At 44.7% G+C, this 20,839-nt stretch overlaps 1 protein-coding gene across 2 annotated transcripts in view; it reads right to left on the bottom strand.

The window, feature by feature from the left end:
- WWC3 (WWC family member 3) overlaps positions 1–20,839 on the bottom strand; it is a 111,112-nt gene that overhangs the window by 51,458 nt on the left and 38,815 nt on the right. For both annotated transcript variants that reach the window (XM_066356152.1, XM_066356153.1), the window contains exons 2-5: positions 19,269–19,378; positions 13,301–13,504; positions 3,045–3,121; positions 2,105–2,184 (exon numbers count right to left, since the gene is read on the bottom strand). In XM_066356152.1, coding sequence (XP_066212249.1) covers positions 2,105–2,184; positions 3,045–3,121; positions 13,301–13,504; positions 19,269–19,378 — 471 coding nt within the window. The remainder of the gene's footprint in view (positions 1–2,104; positions 2,185–3,044; positions 3,122–13,300; positions 13,505–19,268; positions 19,379–20,839) is intronic.

The raw sequence follows: 20,839 nt of genomic DNA, 5'->3' as shown, positions 1-20,839 counted from the left end.
ATCGCCCCCTGGTGGGCGTGCCGGGTGGATCCCGGTCGGGCGCATGTGAGAGTCTGTCTGACTGTCTCCCCGTTTCCAGCTTCAGAAAAATACACACAAAAAAAAAACTTTTAAAAGCTGTAGTGACTAGGGCTAATTAAAGGGAGCCCCACTGCGGATTTTCATGTCACAGGAGAGGCAGCACACACTCTGCTGGGTGACAGCAGAGGAAGCAGAAGGCCACAGCCGAGAGGCGTCAGGGTAAGACTCCAGCTCACACTGAGCAGGTACCCAAATCCACCACCTGGCGAGGCCTGAGGGGGCAGGGTGGGTACCAGTGCCTGAGAAGGCCAAGTGCCGCTAGGCAGGACCCAGTTCACCTTTCTCTTGTGTCTCCCCCTGTGCCTATCATATGTCCTCAGTAAAGAAATGGACAAATGAATCATCAACCAAACTGATCCCAGACGATTAAGAAAGGGAAGTTCAACCTCGTGTTAAACCACAGGGTGTGACATGCTCAGCAATCACCATTTATGTGAGGCAGAGATAGTTACATTTGTAAAACGCTCACATTCATGTAGCACCTCTAAAGAGCAAAACTGCAGTCACATGTGACACCGTCACTGCATCTGCACACAGGATGCACGAGAGAGGCATGCTCCCCACCTCCCCGAGATCAGCACCACACGATTCCTGCCATCTGCTGAAGGCAACTCCGTAGCAGGTGCCGGTGCTGCCTTCTGGTCAGTTTAGCCTGATGGTCGCCGCTATGGACTGAATCACGTGCCGCCCCTGTCCCCACCACCACCAATAGGATGGTATCTGAGGATAGGACCTTTGTATACTGATCAGATTTAGAAGAGGTCATGAGAGTGGACCCCATAATGGGATTAGCATCCTTATAAGAAAAGGAAGAGACACCAGAGACCAGAGCTCCCCCACAAGCCCCACAACGTGAAAACATAGCCAGAAGCGGGCTCTCACCAGACACCGACTTGCCAGTTCCAATGATCTGGGACTTCCACCCTCCAGCACTGGGAAAAGTGAATGTCTGCTGTTTAACCTCCCCCAAGTCTATGGTATTTTGTGACAGCAGCCAAGCCGACTGACACAATCTGCTGACAGTGAGAACAGTAGGCACAGAAGGTGTAAAGCAAAAGCACATGTCCAAGTTCAGCAGGTGCAGCCAGGTTCTGAAGCGAGAGAGAATGGAATGGTGACCAACAAGCATACCATGCCCTTTCTTTAAGAAAATTAATTCTTTGGGCCAACAATACCACCATTTATAAAATAACTTTTGTTCATTGAATTTGCTGACTTAATATAGTTCACAAATGATAAGAAATTCATCCCAAAACTCTTAGTAGGGATAAAGTTTTTTTTTATAAAGTTGCCAACAGAAGGAAGACCTACAGGCCAGACTGTCCAACAGAACAGTTCGTGATGATGGAAATATTCTACTGACTGTGCTGTTCGGTGCAACGGCCAGTAGCCGAGTGGTTCTCAAATGGGGCGAATGCATCCTCCAGGGAGCACTGGGCAAAGTCTGGAGACACTGTTGGCTGTCACAAATGGGTGGGAAGGTACTGCCGGCATCTAGGGGGCCAAGGCCAGGGACGCTGCTTAAACATCCTATGATGCACAGGACAGCCCCCACACAGAGTTCTCTGGGCCAAGATGTCAACAGTGCCGAGGTGGAGAATTCTACACCAGCCACGAGATTACTGAGCATTTCAAATGCGGCAACTGAGACAAGGGGATGAAATTTTTTATTTTATTAAATATTAATTAATTTGATTTTAACTTTTAGAATAAAAAAAATTTAAGAGACTAAAACTAACAAAACTGGAATTCAAATTTAAACTGCCGTGTGTGTCTTAGAGAAGGCAGCTATCGAGAATGTGCATCAATATAAAATAAAGTCCTTCTTTCCTAAGTAATTCCATCTAAAGGAACAAAGTATCTTCAAGGAAAAGAGATTCCAATGCTCAGCCCTGGGGAATGGTGTGCACAAACCAAAGAACAGACGCAGATGCCCGTGGAGCGTTCGTGTCTGTCCGGGCACCAAAGAGGTCAGCACAAAGGGCCATCACCGGAGCCGCTCCCTCTGCCCCCGGCCACTTACTCTTGCAGGGTCTCCACCCCCTTTTCTTTGTACTGCAGTTCTTGCTTCATCTGGGTCAGCTCTCGTTTCAATCTGGAAAGCTAAAGACAAATAATATTTTGGTTTTCCAAAATATAGCTGTGAAAATGATTTCTATAGATGTAATCACTGTCATTGAAGTGTCTGAGTAGCTTGCAATCCACTGGATCATCTACTCTCTGCAAGCACTTGCATTCACACGCACCTGAAACCGCCACCCTAGAAGGACCTGCCTTGCTTACATACCAAAGTCCCAGAGGTTCTTACCCACAGGGAACACCAACTATTTTCTTTTTGAAGGTATTGATTTGCTCATTACAATTAGCAAACGATGTCACACCTTGTCCATCCTCCCCTCTACTTGCTCTTCCCGGAGCCCACGCAGGAAGCCCTGCCACAGAGAACATGGTCTCCGTCGCCTGGAGTGCTTATTCAGACACACTCTGGGACCTGCTCCAGGCCTGCATCAAAGCTCAGAGGGTGGGCCTGGGAGCTCGCTCACTTAACCAACGCCCCAGGTGTTTTTCTTAGGTGCACGAGAATTTGAGAACTACTGTCCCCAAAGATACACTCTGCTTTAGGGAACGAGACACCACAGCTGGATGCATCATTTCCAAGGTGTCTCCTGTGCTTTGATGCAAATGCAACAAAATGGACCCTCTTCCCAGACAACCAAGCCAAGGGGCTGAAGGGCTGAAAGGAGGGTCCACACGTGAACACAGGTGACTTTCTGTTCAGTGTGCTGATGTTCTCAAGAGACACTTACCCTCCTATTGAGAAAAAATTATAGTAATCCACAAAATCAAAAATCTTACTAAAAGATGAGAGTTAGACACTGCCCACCCTAAAATGAACCATGATAAGTGATGACACAAAAAAATACATAAGGGGCATCTGGTATGAAAACACTCGTCTTACTCACCCTATCCCGACGACTTGCTATTTCTGCTTTAATTTGGTGTGGGTCGTATTTTGTATTTGCTGAATATCCAGAGAAGGCTAAACAGAAGGAAAATATTTTATCTTATAATGGATCCTTTAAAATAAATACATACACATAGATAGGAACTTCTGATTCACCATATTAAATACTTAAATCCCAGATTTACAAGTTAGCATTGGCTCTTAAAGAATCAACATTTCGCAGCCTTGAATCTGGACGTCTGATTTCCTCCATGAAGCCTTCTACGGGAGTGCACATAATAAATGAGATGGCTATAGAGAAATCAAAACTCTGCTTACTTTGACTGCAAAACTACTAGGCTTAGAAACCACATACACACACGGGGAGGGAAAGGCATGATTAAGTATGGCAAACTGTTCTCACTGTGTAAATAGTAAATACACTCGGAATTATTTTTACTTTCTTTTAAAATGCTCACACACAGAAGTCTCTGGGAGTTCAGAGCCAAAAAGTCAACTGTGGTTATGTTTAATGGTTTCATTACAAAAGATTTTATTTTTATTTTCTTCACATCTATAATCTCCAGATGAACAATTTTTGACATAAGAAAAAAAATACTGAAGACCTTTAAAATGAAAAAGACAGCTCTCCAGTAACGTGCCAGTATCCGAAGGTGTAAGTAAAAGCTCCTCTTCCAGGCACCCACACTTTTATTCTAGCAGCTTGTTTGTGATGGGTGTTTAGCTAAAGCACATCACCCAGCTAAGTGTGTTCTTCAACAGTACAGTGCACGTGATTCCACCTCCTTTTACAGACATGGCATCACTATGAGTAGCCACTACCTGGGGGTAAATGAGATCCGAAGAGCTGTTCACCTGCGTCTGTCTGCAAAGCAGTTAGGCAATTTCTGCGCAGAGAGCTGTGAGCCCCTTCTGCCATTTCAGTAGCTGGAGCGGCCAGTGGCTGCTTCTAATTCTGCCACCCCCCCACACACACACACTCCTGTGCGTGCTCCTTGCTGATGGCCCGTCTCCTTGTTCTGAGGCTTCTGAAGCCATCAGCTTCCGTGCGGCAGTCACTTGGTTTCTAGCCCTTCCTTAGCTGGTGGAGCTTCCTCTGTCTTCATCTCTGGTCACACCGTGCTGGTGTCATCTGCCTCCAAGTCATTAATGTCACCTGCCCGAAGCCCCATCCACAGGGCCAGTATCCTTTATTTTACTCCTTTAATCTGGGGACCAAAGGCTGTCATTCGAATAACTAGCTGCCAACACCTAGAAACTAGTTCAGAACCATGTCCTGACTTTCTATTGGAAAGGATGGCTCAAAGCCATCAAGTGGCTTCAACAGCAAGATTACTAACAGCCCCAATTATAATCAAAGTTAACCTGAGCAGTTGAGATACCTCCTTTTGTAAAAATCAGTTCTATGGCAAATCTACTATGTAAGCCCCGTCAGTCAGAATTTTGAAACACTAAAATCCACTGCAAATAAAATCTGGAAGAGCTAAGTGTTTGACAAGTTTATGTTCTTGTATTTAAGAGTTGTAATCTCTCAAGACATGGAGTAAAATATTTTTAAGATAGAATTCTTTCTTAGACAAAGAGTGTCTATTTTCAAATCCTGTAACTTCTATCCTGATTCTTTGGTTTCACTGAAGATCAGTAATGAATTAGTTCTATAAAATCTCCACATTAAACTCCTAGGACTTAAAAGTTTCTCAGACCTGAGCTTTAGGGGCTTCCACTGGGACCCAGATAATATGTAAATGACCTACAGTTTGCTCACTCCTCACTGCCACTGTGTCAACTTGTCACCTTGCAGTTTAGGAAGACCGTGCTAACAGTTACCACAGGAGACCTTTCCAATTGGGGTAGAAAGTAACCCCACCAAAAAGTCCAGGGAAATTAACCACGATGTTAGACATCAGTAACAATGGTCTGAAATCATTGCCACAAAACTTGAAATGCACAAGGGAGGCATAGCAGGTCTAAATGGACAAATACATGGCTACCTGTCCCCCCTCTTCTCCTTCCTAATATCCAGGACCCTGAGGTTGTCAGGCATCCACCTCTCCTCCAAGAGACTCAGCCTGATGAAACACAACCCCAGCAAGCCACCAAATCCCCCCAACAGGAAGCCGCCCCACCTCAGAGGACTGTTATATAACAATAGACTTCCTTACTGTCCTGGCCCATAGGAGTCAGTCTTTTCTGAGACCGCTGAAACCATCCTAAATGACAGACTAGATGTTACTTACATTGATACCACTCACGTTATATTTGTTATAGTCTCTAAAATTATAAAATTCCAGGACTGGGATGAGGGAAAAGTCGAGTCAGGTACCTAAGACAGTGAGTATCTCTTATTTTCAAACGCTAAGGAGAACCGTGAACACTGGCATAACTTTTAACAATATAATATGATTTATACTAATTCTCAGTTCTTTATGTTTGCCAGCAAGTCTAATGAAATCCATTTCTGCGGTCCAAGAAACAGCCCAGGATTCCACACCCCATTTTTAATAGCATGTGCTCCACATCATTTAGAAAAAGAACTACCTTCCTCTGTTAAGACATGTCTCCAGTCTCAGGGTTTATGATAAATACCAGACTTTCACCTTGGAAGCTTTCTTCTCTCTTAGAGACCTGAGTGGGCAAAGCTATGAAATTGCTTAAGGAGTCCACTCAAGTATGCGCTATTGTTTTGGGTGATATAATAACAAGGTTTCAGTTTAGCTGGCCCACAATACTGTAAATTATTGTACCTCGCTAGTATAGGACACCTTTCACATTTATTTCATCTATTATCATAAAAATCTTTATGAGAGATGTTGATTATGTTCCCCCCACTTTACAGATTCAAGACAGTTTGTAGTGACTTGATCTGCATTGCGCCATCAGTCACAGAGGGACCTGCATCTGGAACTTGGGCTCCTATGGATCAGCTGTCCAACACCCCTTAATCAGAGTAGCTTTTCCAATGTAAGAAGGAATGGCCCTCCGACTCCCCAAAGCCAACCGCCCACCAGGTGAACTAGACCTGTGTATTTAACACTCACAACGCTGCAGACCTTAGCACTTTCTGTGAATTTCAATTTCACAGGTTACTGAAAAGGGAAACTAGGTATGTGTCTGTCTCTCTCTCTTCCCACACAGGCCTCCTCTGTGCTGTGAGAACCTAAGGTCACAACCCCGGGGCTGAGGGGCTAGGGGCTGAGGGGCTGACGTGCTTTCAAAGACCTTAGTCCTTCTCCAAAGTCACCCTCCGGACAGAGTGCTCCTTAAGACCACGTGTGCCTCCAGGCATCAGCGCTGTAGGGGTTGCTCAACGGAGCCCAGGAAAACTGGCAGAAAGGAGGCAAGCCCGGACAGATTCCATGCTGACAGGCACTAATTACCAGAGCAGCGATAACCCATAATGATAACCCATAACGATAACCGAGGCCAACAAAGGAGCACATGACATTTTTTAAAAGACACCATAAGCAAAGAGCAAAAAAAAAAAAAAAATCCACAAGACCTACAGAAGTACCACAAGAAGCCACCCAGTCCAAATCAAGAATCCTGTCTAACAGACTGGGATTATCTCTCAGTAAACATGTGTGCTCTGCTACAACCTTCAAGATTGAGTCTTGCCAACTAATACTTGTGAAAAATGCTGCGTGATCTATTTCACTCGTGCCTGCTCCAACATGCTTACACGAGGGAGAACAAAAGGCTGAATGGATGGACTTCGGCCCTTATCCTAAGCGAGATAGGAGATGAGAAAGCCTTGGCCAGAGAACCCAGAGAATCGCAGGAAGATAGCCTTCCCTTCATGGGAGGGACTGGGAGCTTCAGAGAGAACGTTGGCAGGGCTGATCACTGATAAGGTCAAGCTTCACCACCACCTCACTCAGGAATTCAGGGTGGACCATCACTTTCCCAACAGAGATAAGGCTAACTCTTTCCCAGCCACCCAAAGAGACTTTTGGTGTAGGCTTCTGGGAGCCAAGCTAACAAGTAAAGCCATATTCCTGCTGCTGTAAGAGTCGATCCAGCCTAGTGGGTCTCAATCCCGGGAATCAGTTGGAAAGATTTTTGAAAACTGGCCTCACTCAAGGCAATTAAATCAAATGCTCTGCTCGGGCAGCTGTAGTCTTTTAAAGCCCTTCAGATTTTTACGTGAAGCCAGGCAGTGCTGAGAAGCACTGGTGTAGACTACGAACTGGGAAACTTTCTCTTCAGAAGGCCACATAGTAAATATTTTTGGCCTTGTGAACCATACAGTTTTTGTCTCAACTCAACTCTGCCATTGTAGCTGCTATAGACAATAGGTAAGTGAATGAGCATGACTGTGTTACAATAAAACTTTATTTATAAGTACCCTGAATGGACAGGATTTAGCCTGTGTGCCACCGTAACTTGTTGACGTGTGATTCAAACTATAATTTACCCCATACGAGAATCCCTTCCAAAAGATGCTGCAAATAAATCATCATATACTTCATCTGAACACATCCAGAGGCTAGAGTTTCTCAGGAAGAATGAAGAAATAACTAGAGGAAATTTTTTTCTGAAATAATGAACATCTTCAGGGATAAAGGCAGGCAAATAGTCTGCTCACAAAAATTAGGGGATATTTCAAAATGAATATGAATCGGTAAAATATCCCCTAATTTTTGTGAGCAGTATAGAAAATCATGTTAGCATGAAGAAAGCAAGAGCAAACTCTACAAAATACAGCTGCAGAAAACGTACCAGGATTGGGTACCAAACAGCTAGCTCTCAAGTTCACACGTATGCTCAAATTCAGCAAAGCATTGACGTTTACTATGGTCAGCGACAAAAGAAGGTCAAGATACTCTTAGATACCAGATAGTACAAAATTGACACAAAATCTTTTCTCGCCAATGTATGGAGATTTGTTCTGGTGGTTTCCACACCTCGGGGAAATCTGTGAAGCGTGTGACAGGATGCACTGCCCCTTCCCCTGCTGTCTTCTGCACCCTTCTGCCCCGATATTAGAGATGACTGCTCTCATTTATTCCTCTCACCATCATCACCTTCCTTCTCCCGATCATCAGCCATTAGGGATAAACGGGGTCCCCAATACTTAGTGTACACCAACACTACGTGCTACAGAAATATCTGTTGAAAACTAAATAGTTTAGCAATCTACTGTGGACAATGAGAAAGTCAAAAAGTAGAAAGTGCTCCGTCTTCTACTTGCCCCAGTTAGTGTTGCAGAACAGTCAGATGACTTGTCAGCTTACAACTGGTCTTTATTTCCAGATGGCCTGAACAATGGGAGGCAAGGTGTTCTGAAAACACAATCGGCTTTTGTGAGCTGCCTCTTCTATGCCCAGGAAACAGCACAGAGCACTGAAGGCTACATCCACAACCAGATCTGGATTCAAATCTGAGTTCTACCATTTACTGGGTATGTAACCTTGAAGAAGTAATTCAGCCTCCTCAATATTCAGTTCCTCGTGTGTCCAATGAAGATAACATCATATGCTTCATAATGTTGCAATCATAACAATGCACAGAAAACACTAGTTCACTGAACACTGTTTCCCTTAGCTTCAACTCATTAACAAAGAAGGAACACAATACAAAAATAAATTTTAAAAAATAACAATGAAGGAATAATGGGAAATAAGTCCATACAGTATTCTGTTCCTAGGACCAAAGCAAGGACACGCCTCCTCGCTTAGACGACCAGCACTGAGAGTGAGCTGGCTGGGAGCCCTGCACGGCCGACTGCACCCCGGAGTGCTATGGATCCCACCACCAGCCGCTCCTGACATGGGCCCAGACCTCTATAGGAGACATCTGTTAGTTCAAGACGACTCGAGCCAATAAGATCACTGCCTTGAACTTTATCCTGTGGTCAAAAATAATTAATTTGAGTCATATCAAAGAGTTTTCCTCATTGTAACTGGTAGTTCAAGTTAAATGGCAAATTGCAAGAGCTTGCTCAAAACCCCAAGGACAGCAGCAACCTGATAAACTACTTGGATTAGTTCTGGATTCCATTCGTAGTCTCTGACATCGGACCCAGAAAGATCCACTGGCATCGCCAGCCCTTGTGAACACAAGCAGGCCCAGCCTCCACAAAGCAGCCTACACAAGGGGGTGCGAGGCGACATCGAGGCAGAGACTTCTAGTGGGTCGGGAAATGGAATCTGGTGAGCATGTCAGAATTTCATGTCAACACCATAAAGTCATCTGTTTCCTCTACTGAAGCTTTCTTCATATACCACTTTAAAGACAGCATCTTAAGAACTTTTTTTTCACTGAGCATTAATAAAATGCCATGGAGCACAGGAAGGAACGTAACTGAGTGCAACTCCCTATCTGCCCAAATGAAGGTAGTGCAAAGCCCAAGAAAATATAAAAATGAATATTGAGGGATGTCCTAGCTCCATCAGACTACAAGTGGGCTAGGCAGAATGCCTCCTGCGCTGCCCCTTGGGCTGGGAGTGGATTCCCACGGGCTGCAATAAGGTCCTCATATATTTGCATTCTCAAGGACTCCAGTCCTGAGTCCCCCAAGCTCCCTGCAGCTGCTGCCCTGGCTGCACCAGTACAGGAGCCAGTAGGTAAGACACACCTTTCCTAGGCAGCTTTTCCTTTTAATCACTGGCAAGGAACACCCAAGTTTTTCTGATATGTTCCATTCTTGGAACCACTGATTAAAGAGCCTCTTTGGAGACCTAACCAAAGGGGATCACGGAACAGATGAGGTGTCTGAGACTATTGGGAAGAAACAATCTATTAGGTTGACTCATGAAATTACCAATATTCAGCCCCTTTTAAGCTACAGAAATGACAATTTTATATGGTTCAACCTAGCTTCTACCAAGAGACTTTCTAAAAGGTTTAGAATCACTAACCATATGTTCTCACAAACAGTTCCAGCTAGGTGTGACTTCGAAGCACCAAGCCCATAGCTTCCGATCCTATGAGAGTAGTTAAAAGGGACCATATGCTGGGCCATAAAAGTCATCTTAATACATTTCAAAAAACTGAAATCTTACATAGTGTAGTTTCTGACTGTAAGGGAGTTAAATTAGAAATCAACAACATGGCATCTTTAAAAAGTCCCAAAAAGTCTGACCAGGTGGTGGCACAGTGGACAGAGCGTTGGACTGGGATGCCGAGGACCCAGGTTCGAGACCCCAAGGTCGCCAGCTTGAGTGCGGGCTCATCTGGTTTGAACAAAAGATTACCAGCTTGGACCCAAGGTTGCTGGCTCGAGCAAGGGGTTACTCCATCTGTTGAAGGCCAGCGGTCAAGGCACATATGAGAAAGCAATCGATGAACAACTAAGGTGTCGCAATGTGCAATGAAAAACTAATAATTGATGCTTCACATCTCTCCATTCCTGTCTGTCTATCCCTCTCTCTGACTCTCTGTCTCTGTAAAAAAATAAAATAAAAAGTCCCAACAACTTACTTTTACAGAACCCCTGAGTCAAAAAATAAATCACAAAGGAAATGAGAAAATATTCTGAACTGACTGAAAATAAAAATACTAAATTTTAAGGGGTGCAGTTAAAGTGATACTTAGAAGAGAATTTATACCTTGAGAGGCAATGTGACAAAATAAAAAAGGTCTAAAATTAATTATCTAAGTTTTCATTTTGGAAGTTTGAAAAGGAAAAATAAATTAAAGCCAAGCTAAGTAGAAGGAAAGAAATAAAAAAGACAAGAAAGCAATAAAATAGAAAATAAATAAGAAATAGGGGAGAAAAGGTAAACCCAAAGCTAGTTCACTGTAAAGATAAATGCAATCGATAAAAGTTCAGGTACAATGATTAAGGGAACAAGACACAAATGATAAAAATCAGGAATGACAGAGAGAGGACAGTGCCACAGGGCCTCCAGGAACTAAGAGAATTATAAGGCAACTCTGGGAAAACTTGACAAACTTGACTAATTCCCTGTGGGCTAATTCCAGCCTGTTACCTGTTTTTCCTTTATCAGAACAAGCCACACACACGTTGTCCCTGGCTGTTTTTGCAGTATAACAAACAGGGTTCAGTAGTTGCGACTGAGACCCTATGGCCCACAAAGCTGAGAATATTTACTATCTGGCCCTTTAGAGAAAAGTTTACTGACGGAGGGATTAGATGAAATAGACAAACTCCTTGAAGCACACAAATACTAGAACTGATTCAAGAAGAAACAGAAAATCTGAACAGACCTGTATCTATTAAAGGTACTGATTTTGTCCTTACACACATTCTCACAAAGAATTGCAGGCCCAGATGGCTTTTCTGGTGAGTTCTATCAAATGGCTAAGGAAGCATTAATACCAATCCCACACAAACTTTTTCTGAAAAGAGAGGCGTAGGGAACACATCCCAATTCATTCTGTGAGAACAGTATTATCTTGGTACCAAAATCAGAGAAACACATTATAAGAAAAGAAAAACTATGGAGATAAGAAACAGTCCCTAAAAGATTGGAACGGAGCTGACTCACTGCATTCTGATGGGCAGTGAAACTAAAAAACAAAAATCTAGGACATACCAATATCTGAAAAACAAGAGAGAAAACAACCTAGAAACCACATACCATTATACCTGAGGCCCCACATTCTCTGAAGGCATGTGGTAAGAGAACTACGTGACATTCCTCTTCTAGGGTGGGGGAGAACCCCACCTCCTCTTCCTCACAGCCTGTATGGCCTATTCACCTTCAACCACAGCTACAATAGAAAACACCAGTGCCTCAGTGGTGGGATCCAAATACTTTAACAACCAGTTCTCTGCCCTAATGATCGTTTTAAGTATAAAAAAACGATATACTGGAAGGTAGTTTATTATTTCATGCATTTAATACTTCCATAAGAATAATAGAGGTACACAAAACTAGATTGTTATGAGTTTTAAAATATTAATGAAAAAATATTAAATAATACCTGACCAAAAAAACCAATAAAACTATTATTTAAGATATTTCCATGTTGCTTCTTGACTGGTGTCCTCACTTGCAATTTTTTTCACCTATAGACAGAATGAACATTACTGCGGGTGCTTAGAACACGCTGTTGCACCAATGAATGTTAAAAAAGAGTAAGAAATGGAAATTTGTGATTTTCACATTGGGCGGCTGCCAAGGTGCCCACCTTAGAGAGAACCCTGATGACAAGTGCCATTTGAACAACCAGTCTGCTGACTCAAGAAAAAATTAGGTATTGGTTCTGCCAAACTGGTGTGAACCGGCTGAATCCCACCACTGTGTATGGCCCCTCAGCCTTAACTCCATTCTGACTTGCAACACAGAATGAAAGCCTTGACCATGTCTCTAATATTCAGAGCTATGTCCCCAGAGCCAAATACCTGGCAACAGAGCAGTCATATCACAGGTAAGTCTTTCCATGTCTCAACTAGACTTGGGCTTTTAGTCAATAAAACCTAGTGGTACCAACGTCATATATTGTCTTCAAGCTCCCTGGCACCCAGGACAGTCGTGGCCGTCTGTACCCTGCTGGGCTGTTCCATGTGGCAACTTTGTTGGGAAGGGACTGATTCAAGCAGTGACTGACCGGGTCAGCAACAAAATGCCTTGACTTCCCAGACTTGACCTAGTTCCTCCAATTTGAGCTGGGTATCAATGGAGTATGAGCAAGACAGGGGCCCACCTCCAGCAGCCTCTGAGACGAAGAGGAATTAATTCCCTTTGAGAACATCAGGGTGTGTCCATCTAACTGGAGGGGCAGAAAGAGTTCTCCCGATTCCCTGGGTTATACTAAGTGCCTCTACCTTCAGAGGCTGCCCAAGAAAGGACCCTACAAAGAGACAGGTACTTGACATGTGTGAAGGCTCCTGACCTTTCCATCCAGTACCAACAAAACCACTGTGCGGACTTGCCAAGGATCACCCAACACAGTACTAAGTGCAGCGGTCTCCAGGTGCAGGCCTTTTCCACACTGGCAACTGTGGCATGAGGTTGTTTCATGTCACTACCTGAAATGTGCCTGTTTATTTTCTACCTGCCCCACCTGAATATGAGCTCCATGAGGACAGGGACCCTTCCTTTCTTGGCGGCCACTGTACCTGCAGTGCCTAGGCACAAGGTGGGCACTTGATAAGTATTTGCTAAAGGAGTGACTAGTGGATGACCATCTGCTTGCAGCGCGGCACCCTGGTGGCCTAATGCTACATGAACAGAAACCTTATAAAGTCGTCTTGCCCAAATCAAGTTCGGTGCTTGCACGTAACCTAGCAGAGAAATGGCTTTTCAAGTCACATGTGTTAACTGAAGGAGTCAGTCAACTCACAGCTGGCATATGAGCGGCTGTCGTCCTCACACATTTTGTGCAGCTGCTGGTACTCCTCCTGAGCCAGCTCGAACCGCTGCTGCTTAATCTGGTAGATTTCTTTCTTGGCATTGAGAGCCTCCTGGGCTACAATTAAATATTCTTTCAACATCCGCTCCTGCTCCTGCCTCCACTGTTCTCTGGGATCCTCAATCTGGGTAAGCTCTGAAATGAAAAGTGCAAGATGTAAGTGGAATAAAACAGACACACACACAAAGAACATAAGTGACATCAAAGTCAAATCTTCAGGCAGACCAATAGTCATGTAGTAATGAGACTAGTCAATATGAAAATGAATTACCACGCCTGACCTGTGGTGGCGCAGTGGATAGAGCTTTGACCTGGAAGCGCTGAGGTTGCCGGTTCAGGGCCCTGGGCTTGCCTGGTCAGGGCACATATGGGAGTTGATGCTTTCTGCTCCTCCCCCCTTCTCTCTCTCCCCCCTCTCTATAATGAATAAATAAAATCTTTAAAAAAAAAAAAAAGAAAATGAATTACCACGATGCACATTTAAGGAAGAGTCTACATAACAAACCTTCCTAAAGCACAGAATACCTTCTATTTTTACATGCATAGTTAAAATGAGGAGAAAGCTCTATAGATATAAAATTGTTCATCAGAGGGGGAAGACAACACCAAACAATTTTTCACACTTATGAAATGTTGGCAGAGATGAACCTAATGAGCTCATTACTGTCAAGCTAACAGACTTTCAGCCCTCTTGTTGCCGACTTCTTTGGTTAGGGTGCCGCCGGCTCGGCTGCCCGCCGGCTCGGCTGTCCTCCGACTCGGAGTGCTCCCCTCCCTCCCACACCAGACCGTGCAGTCCTTCTGCATTCCTCGTGGGCCTGCTGGTCTCCTCCCATCCATAATCTCCCCACTTCTCACTCTGGCCTTCTCACCCGACAGCTCCTGTAAGGGCTCATGCCACCTCTGGCTGCGACCTCTCTCCTGAGCTCTCATCTCTGCTTCCCGAGCTCTCATCTCTGCTTCCCAACTGCCTCCTAGATGCTTCTCCAATGGAATTCTGAGTCTTTCATCCAAAGCAGAACTCATACTCACGCAGTGTGCCCTTTTGCTCCCCAAACTGAAACCAAACTAAATACTGACACAACAGCGAATGTCTGCTTCTCCCGCCTTCCCTCTCGAAGGGAGCGGCGTCATCTGGACGCATGCATGCAGCCTACCTGGGAACCCAGCCTGAGCCTCGTCCTCAGGGAGACCCTGAGCCTCCCTCTCCCAGAATATGCTGTGGGTCATCAGGGACTGGTGACTCCTGCCCCTAGATATAATGACTGACAACATACCCTTCTCTCCGCCTCCCCTCAGTTCAATCAGACCCCCATGATCTCTCTTCCAAAACACAAAAGCCTCCTGTCTTGTCCACCAAAAGGCATCCTCCGTGTACCTCCCAAAGCTGCCTTCTACCCCTGCTTTAAATTCTTGAACACATGAATCTCTTTGGAAGCACTAAGTCCAATATCCTCCATAGGTTACACGAGTCCTGAAACTAACGTGCTGGCTTTTCTGTCCTTCCCCCACAAACGTCCTCTGAACAGACTGTTTTTTCCCCAAGTCCCAGCTTTGGCTTCGCTCACCCATGCGTTTGTTTGTTCACGCTGCTCCTGTCCTTCTGCGCCCCAGGAAACCTCACTCTCTTCTAAGACCCTTTGCAAAGGCACCTCTTTCTTCAAGCCTTCTCTGCCCCTGGAGTACATACATCTCTACACAAGGGCTAGGACTGCTGCTCCTACCACTTGGCACGTAATTGTTTTTATGTTTCTTTGTTTCCCACATGAAAGTGTGAGCCCCTAGACCACAGGCGCACAGCCTCCATCATCTTCATCCTCTCAGAACCCTTCATGCATCTGAAACCCAGAAGGCCATTAACTGTTGACTGCAGGCTCAATGAATGAGGACCGAAAGGGACAATCTGCTCCAGGGACAGAGGACTACAGTCCCGAGATCAGACCCTTTGAGCAAGGGGGTGGACTGAGCAAACGGGCGAGACATGCAGACTCCGCCAAGGCTAACTCTCTTCATGCAGCCACTCTCCTAGAGACGGTTTCAACAGAAGTAAAAAATGGAAACCGGTGTCCCTGTTCCAAATTTAGAGTCCCCAGGCTATGTTGTCTCTGTTATAATGTTGACATATTGATAAACATATGCAGGCTGCTGGCAGCCAAAACAAGAGAGTGTTCATAGGAGAGAAAGGCTGTTCAAACTCCCCCACCCAAAGCCTAAATGAATATGCAAAATAATTCTTGTGATGGGTGCTTGAGCAGCACTATTACGACCTAATTCCATCAGCTGCTGATGACTGGATAAAAAGTGCAATGTATCTGTAATGGACTATTACTCGGTCATGAAAAGGAATGAAGTTCTGACACATACTACAATGTGGCTAAATCTCAAAACCATCATTATGAAAAAGCCAGACACCAAATACCTCCTAGTATATGGTTCCATCTAAATGAACTGTCCAGCACGGGCAGATCCACAGGGACAGAGAGAAGCCTGGTGGTTGCCAGGGGCTGGGAGGCTGAGGGGGTATGGGGAGTGACTGCTCCTGGGTTTGGGGATTTACTTTGGGGTGATAAAATGTTCTGGAACTAAACAGAGGCGGTGATTGCACAAGCCGTGAAGGCGCCACAGGCCACTGACCTGCACACTTTATAATGGTTCATTTCATGTTTTGTGCATTTCACCTCAAAATGGTTAGAAATGTAAATTTTATGTCTGGTTTACTTTTAACATACACACACACACACACGTTTGCTAGGGTGTTTCAAATATGTTCTCCTTTTAAACCCCCTCTTGTCAACATCCTTCAAGGGTCCTCCTACAAAGCCTCTCCAGGCCTTAAAAGCACACATGGGGAAGAAAGCAAAAACAACAACACAGAGCAGGGTCTTCCCCTAGCCCTAGAGTTCAGGTTCAGCGGCCTGGAGCAGTACAGTCGCACTGTCTGTAACTGGCTGATGTCTCGGACGTTTAACCAGTGGGAACAAGATCCGCCGCGCTAACCAGCATTGCCGCGCTCTGTCCAGTGCGCCAGGGGCTCCTTAGAACCCGAAGGAAGTCAACCTGAGGCCCCTCTGGTCCCTCACTGCACTGTCAACCTACAGTTCCAATTACATGTAAGTGTCTCCTCAGGTTCTGTGCCTTTGGAAAGCTAAGCTATCAAGAGTTGGGTTCTGGGGAGCAAGTTTTCTGGAAGGGGGTCTTTGGCCCCCCATGTACAAATTATTACAACAATAATAACCTTTCTTGTTTTTGAAAGAAAAGGGGGGTGGGTTCTCTGAAGGTCTGAGGGAAGAGGTGGTGTGACCCTGGAGCTGCTGTCTTCACCCGTGTCCCCCAGGTGCTGCACGTCCCAGTTACGCTCAAGGTGGCATTAAGAAAGTCCTTAGTGTCTAGAGTGTCCTGTCGACTCCTTGAGGGTGGAGACTGGGTCTCACTTTCCTGCATCCTCAGGGCCTAAAGAGTGGCCAGAACAGAGAGGCGCTCTGTGGCACTTGCTGTGACTCAGCGAGCAGACGAGCCAAGGGGCACGGAGGGATGAGCAAGTTGGGTTTACGGGAGCAGCAGAGAGTAACCAGCCAGAACAGGTCCTGGGCCTCCGGGCGCTGGGCAGACTTTCCAGAAAGGTTGTGTAAGGCAGATGCCTGTGCTATGCAGTCATATCACCTTGCCCCAGGGGCTGAAAGCCTGGTGATAAAGCTATGTGACCGACCTGGCCAAACAGCCCTCACCTGTGGGAGTGGCTCTCCCCTGTGGGAACTGCCCTCATCTGTGGGAGTGGCCCTCACCTGTGGGAGTGGCTCTCCCCTGTGGGAACTGCCCTCATCTGTGGGAGGGGCCCTCACCTGTGGGAGGGGCTCTCCCCTGTGGGAACTGCCCTCCCCTGTGGGAGCTCCCAGCAACAGCTGGGAAAGCAAACCTGGACGGCCAGACACACACAGACTGGAGGTACAGGGTGGTAGATCCACCTAGAAGCCTTCTTACCACCCAGGTAACTGCCTGGGAGGCCGGGGTGCCCACTCTTTGGGTCAGAGCTCCACTAGAGTGCACGGCCAAGTGCCCCATTTCAGAAACGCCACTGCTCCAGGCCCGATGGGGAGCCTGGCCTTTCAGGTTTCTTTCTTTTCTTTTTTAGCTCAAATTTTTTTATTATCTGATTCAATGAACACAAAGTTAAATTTCAATAAACAGAATTAGAACAAACATAAAAAGGAAAGAGAAAATTAAAATTAAAAAGCTATTCACATTGAAAATGTGTATTTAAGAGTAATATAGAGAATTTCTATAACTCATTTTTTATTGTTCTTCAATTGTAATTGAAGAAATTATGAGTGAATTGGTAATTCTCTAGATTAGACCATTTTATGCATACTTTGAATAAACATTATGCATATTAATACAAGGTTTTAATGTGACAGGTGTTGTCTCTTTCTTGTTTAGCTGTCTAATCCCAATCAGACTGGCAATAACACTGCTCTTGGGAATGATGTGCATCTAAACTGCTTCTAGGCTCTGTTTTGTTTTTCGATTACAGTTTACATTCAGCATTATTCTGTATTAGTTTCAGATGAATATTGAGGGGCCACTCTGTAAAGTACATAACTGCCATTCAGGTTGGCCATTCAGGAAGCAAATCAGCAAGTGGCCCATGAGCCAATCACACTAAGGGACATGCAGAGTCACATGACCAGAGTGAGGCAAGGGCTTCAGATTCGCTCATGTGGTGGGCATGGTGCCTCCTCAGACCCTCCCAGCCTCCCCCACACTTACCAAGCCAGAGGACAAAAACACAGTAAGGGGAAAGCCATGCTTTATGTCTCTGGTAAAAAGTGATAATGACAGAAACACTAGAATGAAAATGAGAGAGTGAGAAAGTATGAGCCTGAGAGAGAAATGGATCCCCAGGTGATACCCAATCGAGGAAGGCTAATGAAGAGACAGAAGGCCAAGAGTGAGGGGTGGAGAGCAGCTCTAGATGACATGCGGCCTGTGGTGCGGGGTGTGTCACCCTGGGCACTGCTGACGGGTGGGGTCGGCTCCTTCTCTGTGGGGACGTCCTGTGCATTATAGGGGGTTTAGCAGTGTCCCTGGCCTCTACCCACTGGATGCTAGGAGTACCTCCACTGTGCGTGACCTCGAGTATTACCCAAAATTACCAAGTGTCCCTGGGAGGCAAAATCAGCCCCATGAGAACCACTGCTCTAAACAGTTCTACAAAGAAGGCTGGCATAGCCAAGGACCCACTATTTTCGCTGTAGTCTTCACACCACTTCCTCCCTTCACAGAGATCAAAAATGTTTGGTGTACATATATTCAAGTTAAACATATAAGCCAAAATGGGGTTAAGGTAACCTCATGGGCAGTTAATTGTTCCAAGAACGTGTAAGCTCCACTTTCCAATAACCAACCTTCTCATTAGGAGAGGTATTCCTTTTATTATTACTATTATTATTATTACTGATTTTAGAGAGAGAGAGACATTGATTTGTCGTTGCACTTATTTATATATCCATTGGTTGATTCTTGTATGTGCCCTGACTGGGGATCAAACCTGCAATCTTGGTGTTATTGGAGCGATGCTCTAACCAATTGAACTACCCTTCCAGGGGAGAGGTGTTCCTATTTCCAAACTGCCTGGGAAACATCTTCCTTATATTAAGTATTACGTCCTCCATTAAACATAGGCCGTGCAGTCCTGAGCAGCATACAAGTGAGGTAGCTACATAATTGTTTCACTTTTTGAAAAACACAGCTAATGAAAACTTCAGATTACATGTATAAAATCCACTGTACTGCAACATTGGGCAGTAAAGATCATTTTGCTCTACAAAGAGTCTTTAGCATCTTTGAGATCAACACGAAAACTAATTTACACATAGTAACTCAAATGTGGCACTATACTTACTATTTATGTGGTCCATGTAATAAATTCCAATTTGTTTATCATATACAGTTTCCCATCCTAAAGGAAGTTCATCCCCAACACAATCGGCAAAGGTCAACGGCTTTGTGATCCTGCAAAATAAAATTATAAAAAGCAAATTTGAAAATCAGGTCAATTTTGTGTAAGTTTACTGACTGGACTCTAGAATCGGGTTTTAATATGAAATACACACTGGTAAATACACTCACTGCAGCAGCACACCCATGGCAGCCAGCTTCTAAGATGGTTTCCATGCTTCTTCCCCCTGGTGTTCCCCGGCTTGTAGGATACACGGGAGTGTGTCCTATTTGGGAGGATGTTGGTGGTATGTTTCACTTTCTGTATATTTCTGTTTTGATATTGACTCTAATTTCTTAAAAGCATATGTTTAGATTGAAGACGAATTCTGATCGGTGCCATTCTGATGGTGTTCATCAATTTCTAAATGCTGCTCGGAGAGACAAAGCCTTGCTATTGAACCAGTTTGAGGGAATAACATGTTCATAATTTATAGTGGTCTTGTGGGGTTTGGCTCTGGTGTTACTTTCCTGGGACCAGGGACTTAAACAGAGGATGTGGGAGGATTGAGTTAGTGAAATTTAGGTTATCAGATTCCCATGCATGCCAGTCAGTGTGCATTTATAGAGACTACTGAATAAATAGCTGCCCGGACTCAGACAATTATAGGTGTGGCCTGTTTAATACAAGAGCTGTCTTGTCAGTGTGATCATGGGGTGTGGGGGAGGGGGCCGCTCTACTTAAAGAAGCCCATCTGGAAACCTTTCTTTTATTTATCTGTGTCAAGCCGAGATTTTTAATCAACCTCACTTTCAAGGAGAGAGGTCTGTAGACAATGTGCTTTTGTTGTTTTTCTCTAGAAAACAAAAAGGACCATTTGCGATCTTGATTCCTACTGTATCGGGCACCCAGGCAGCACTGAGCAAGCATCTTCCTGTATTGTTATCATGCTTGTTTGGATTTTTGCATTTGGTCAGTTGTTACTGTTTAACTCCTTAACTCATGACCAGTGTTCATACAAAGGTTACATTTTGGACAGTTTGAAGCTGTAAGGTACGGGAGGTTGGGAGGGGGAAGACCTCGCAGGGAGCCGGAGCCGGCGTATAGCTGCTGTCCTGTGGAAGGGCCACATTCCGCTGTCAGCAGCTCATTAAACACACTGCTTGGAAGAAGATGCTTGTCTTACCTGTTTTGTAACTTTCAATATCTGTTTTCGCTGGTATTTAAAGTTGCACTTTGAGATAGCAATGCTTTTAACTATGAGTGTACTGATATTCTTACTGATTATTACTTAGGCAAAGCCAGTGATTTAATTTTCCAACCAAAAGTTGGGGCAAACCAGTCACTTAGATAAGATGATATATAATATTATCACACTGAACACCATCAGAATGGCACCAATCAGAATTCGTCTTCATTCTAAACATATGTTTTTAAGAAATTAGAGTCAATATCAAAACAGAAATATACAGAAAGTGAAACATACCACCAACATCCTCCCAAATAGGACACACTCCCGTGTATCCTACAAGCCG

This window comes from Saccopteryx leptura, chromosome X (assembly GCF_036850995.1).
Source record: "Saccopteryx leptura isolate mSacLep1 chromosome X, mSacLep1_pri_phased_curated, whole genome shotgun sequence".
Taxonomy (NCBI): domain Eukaryota; kingdom Metazoa; phylum Chordata; class Mammalia; order Chiroptera; family Emballonuridae; genus Saccopteryx; species Saccopteryx leptura.
The sequence above is the reverse complement of the archived record's forward strand: the minus strand, read 5'-3'. Positions and strand labels throughout refer to the sequence as shown.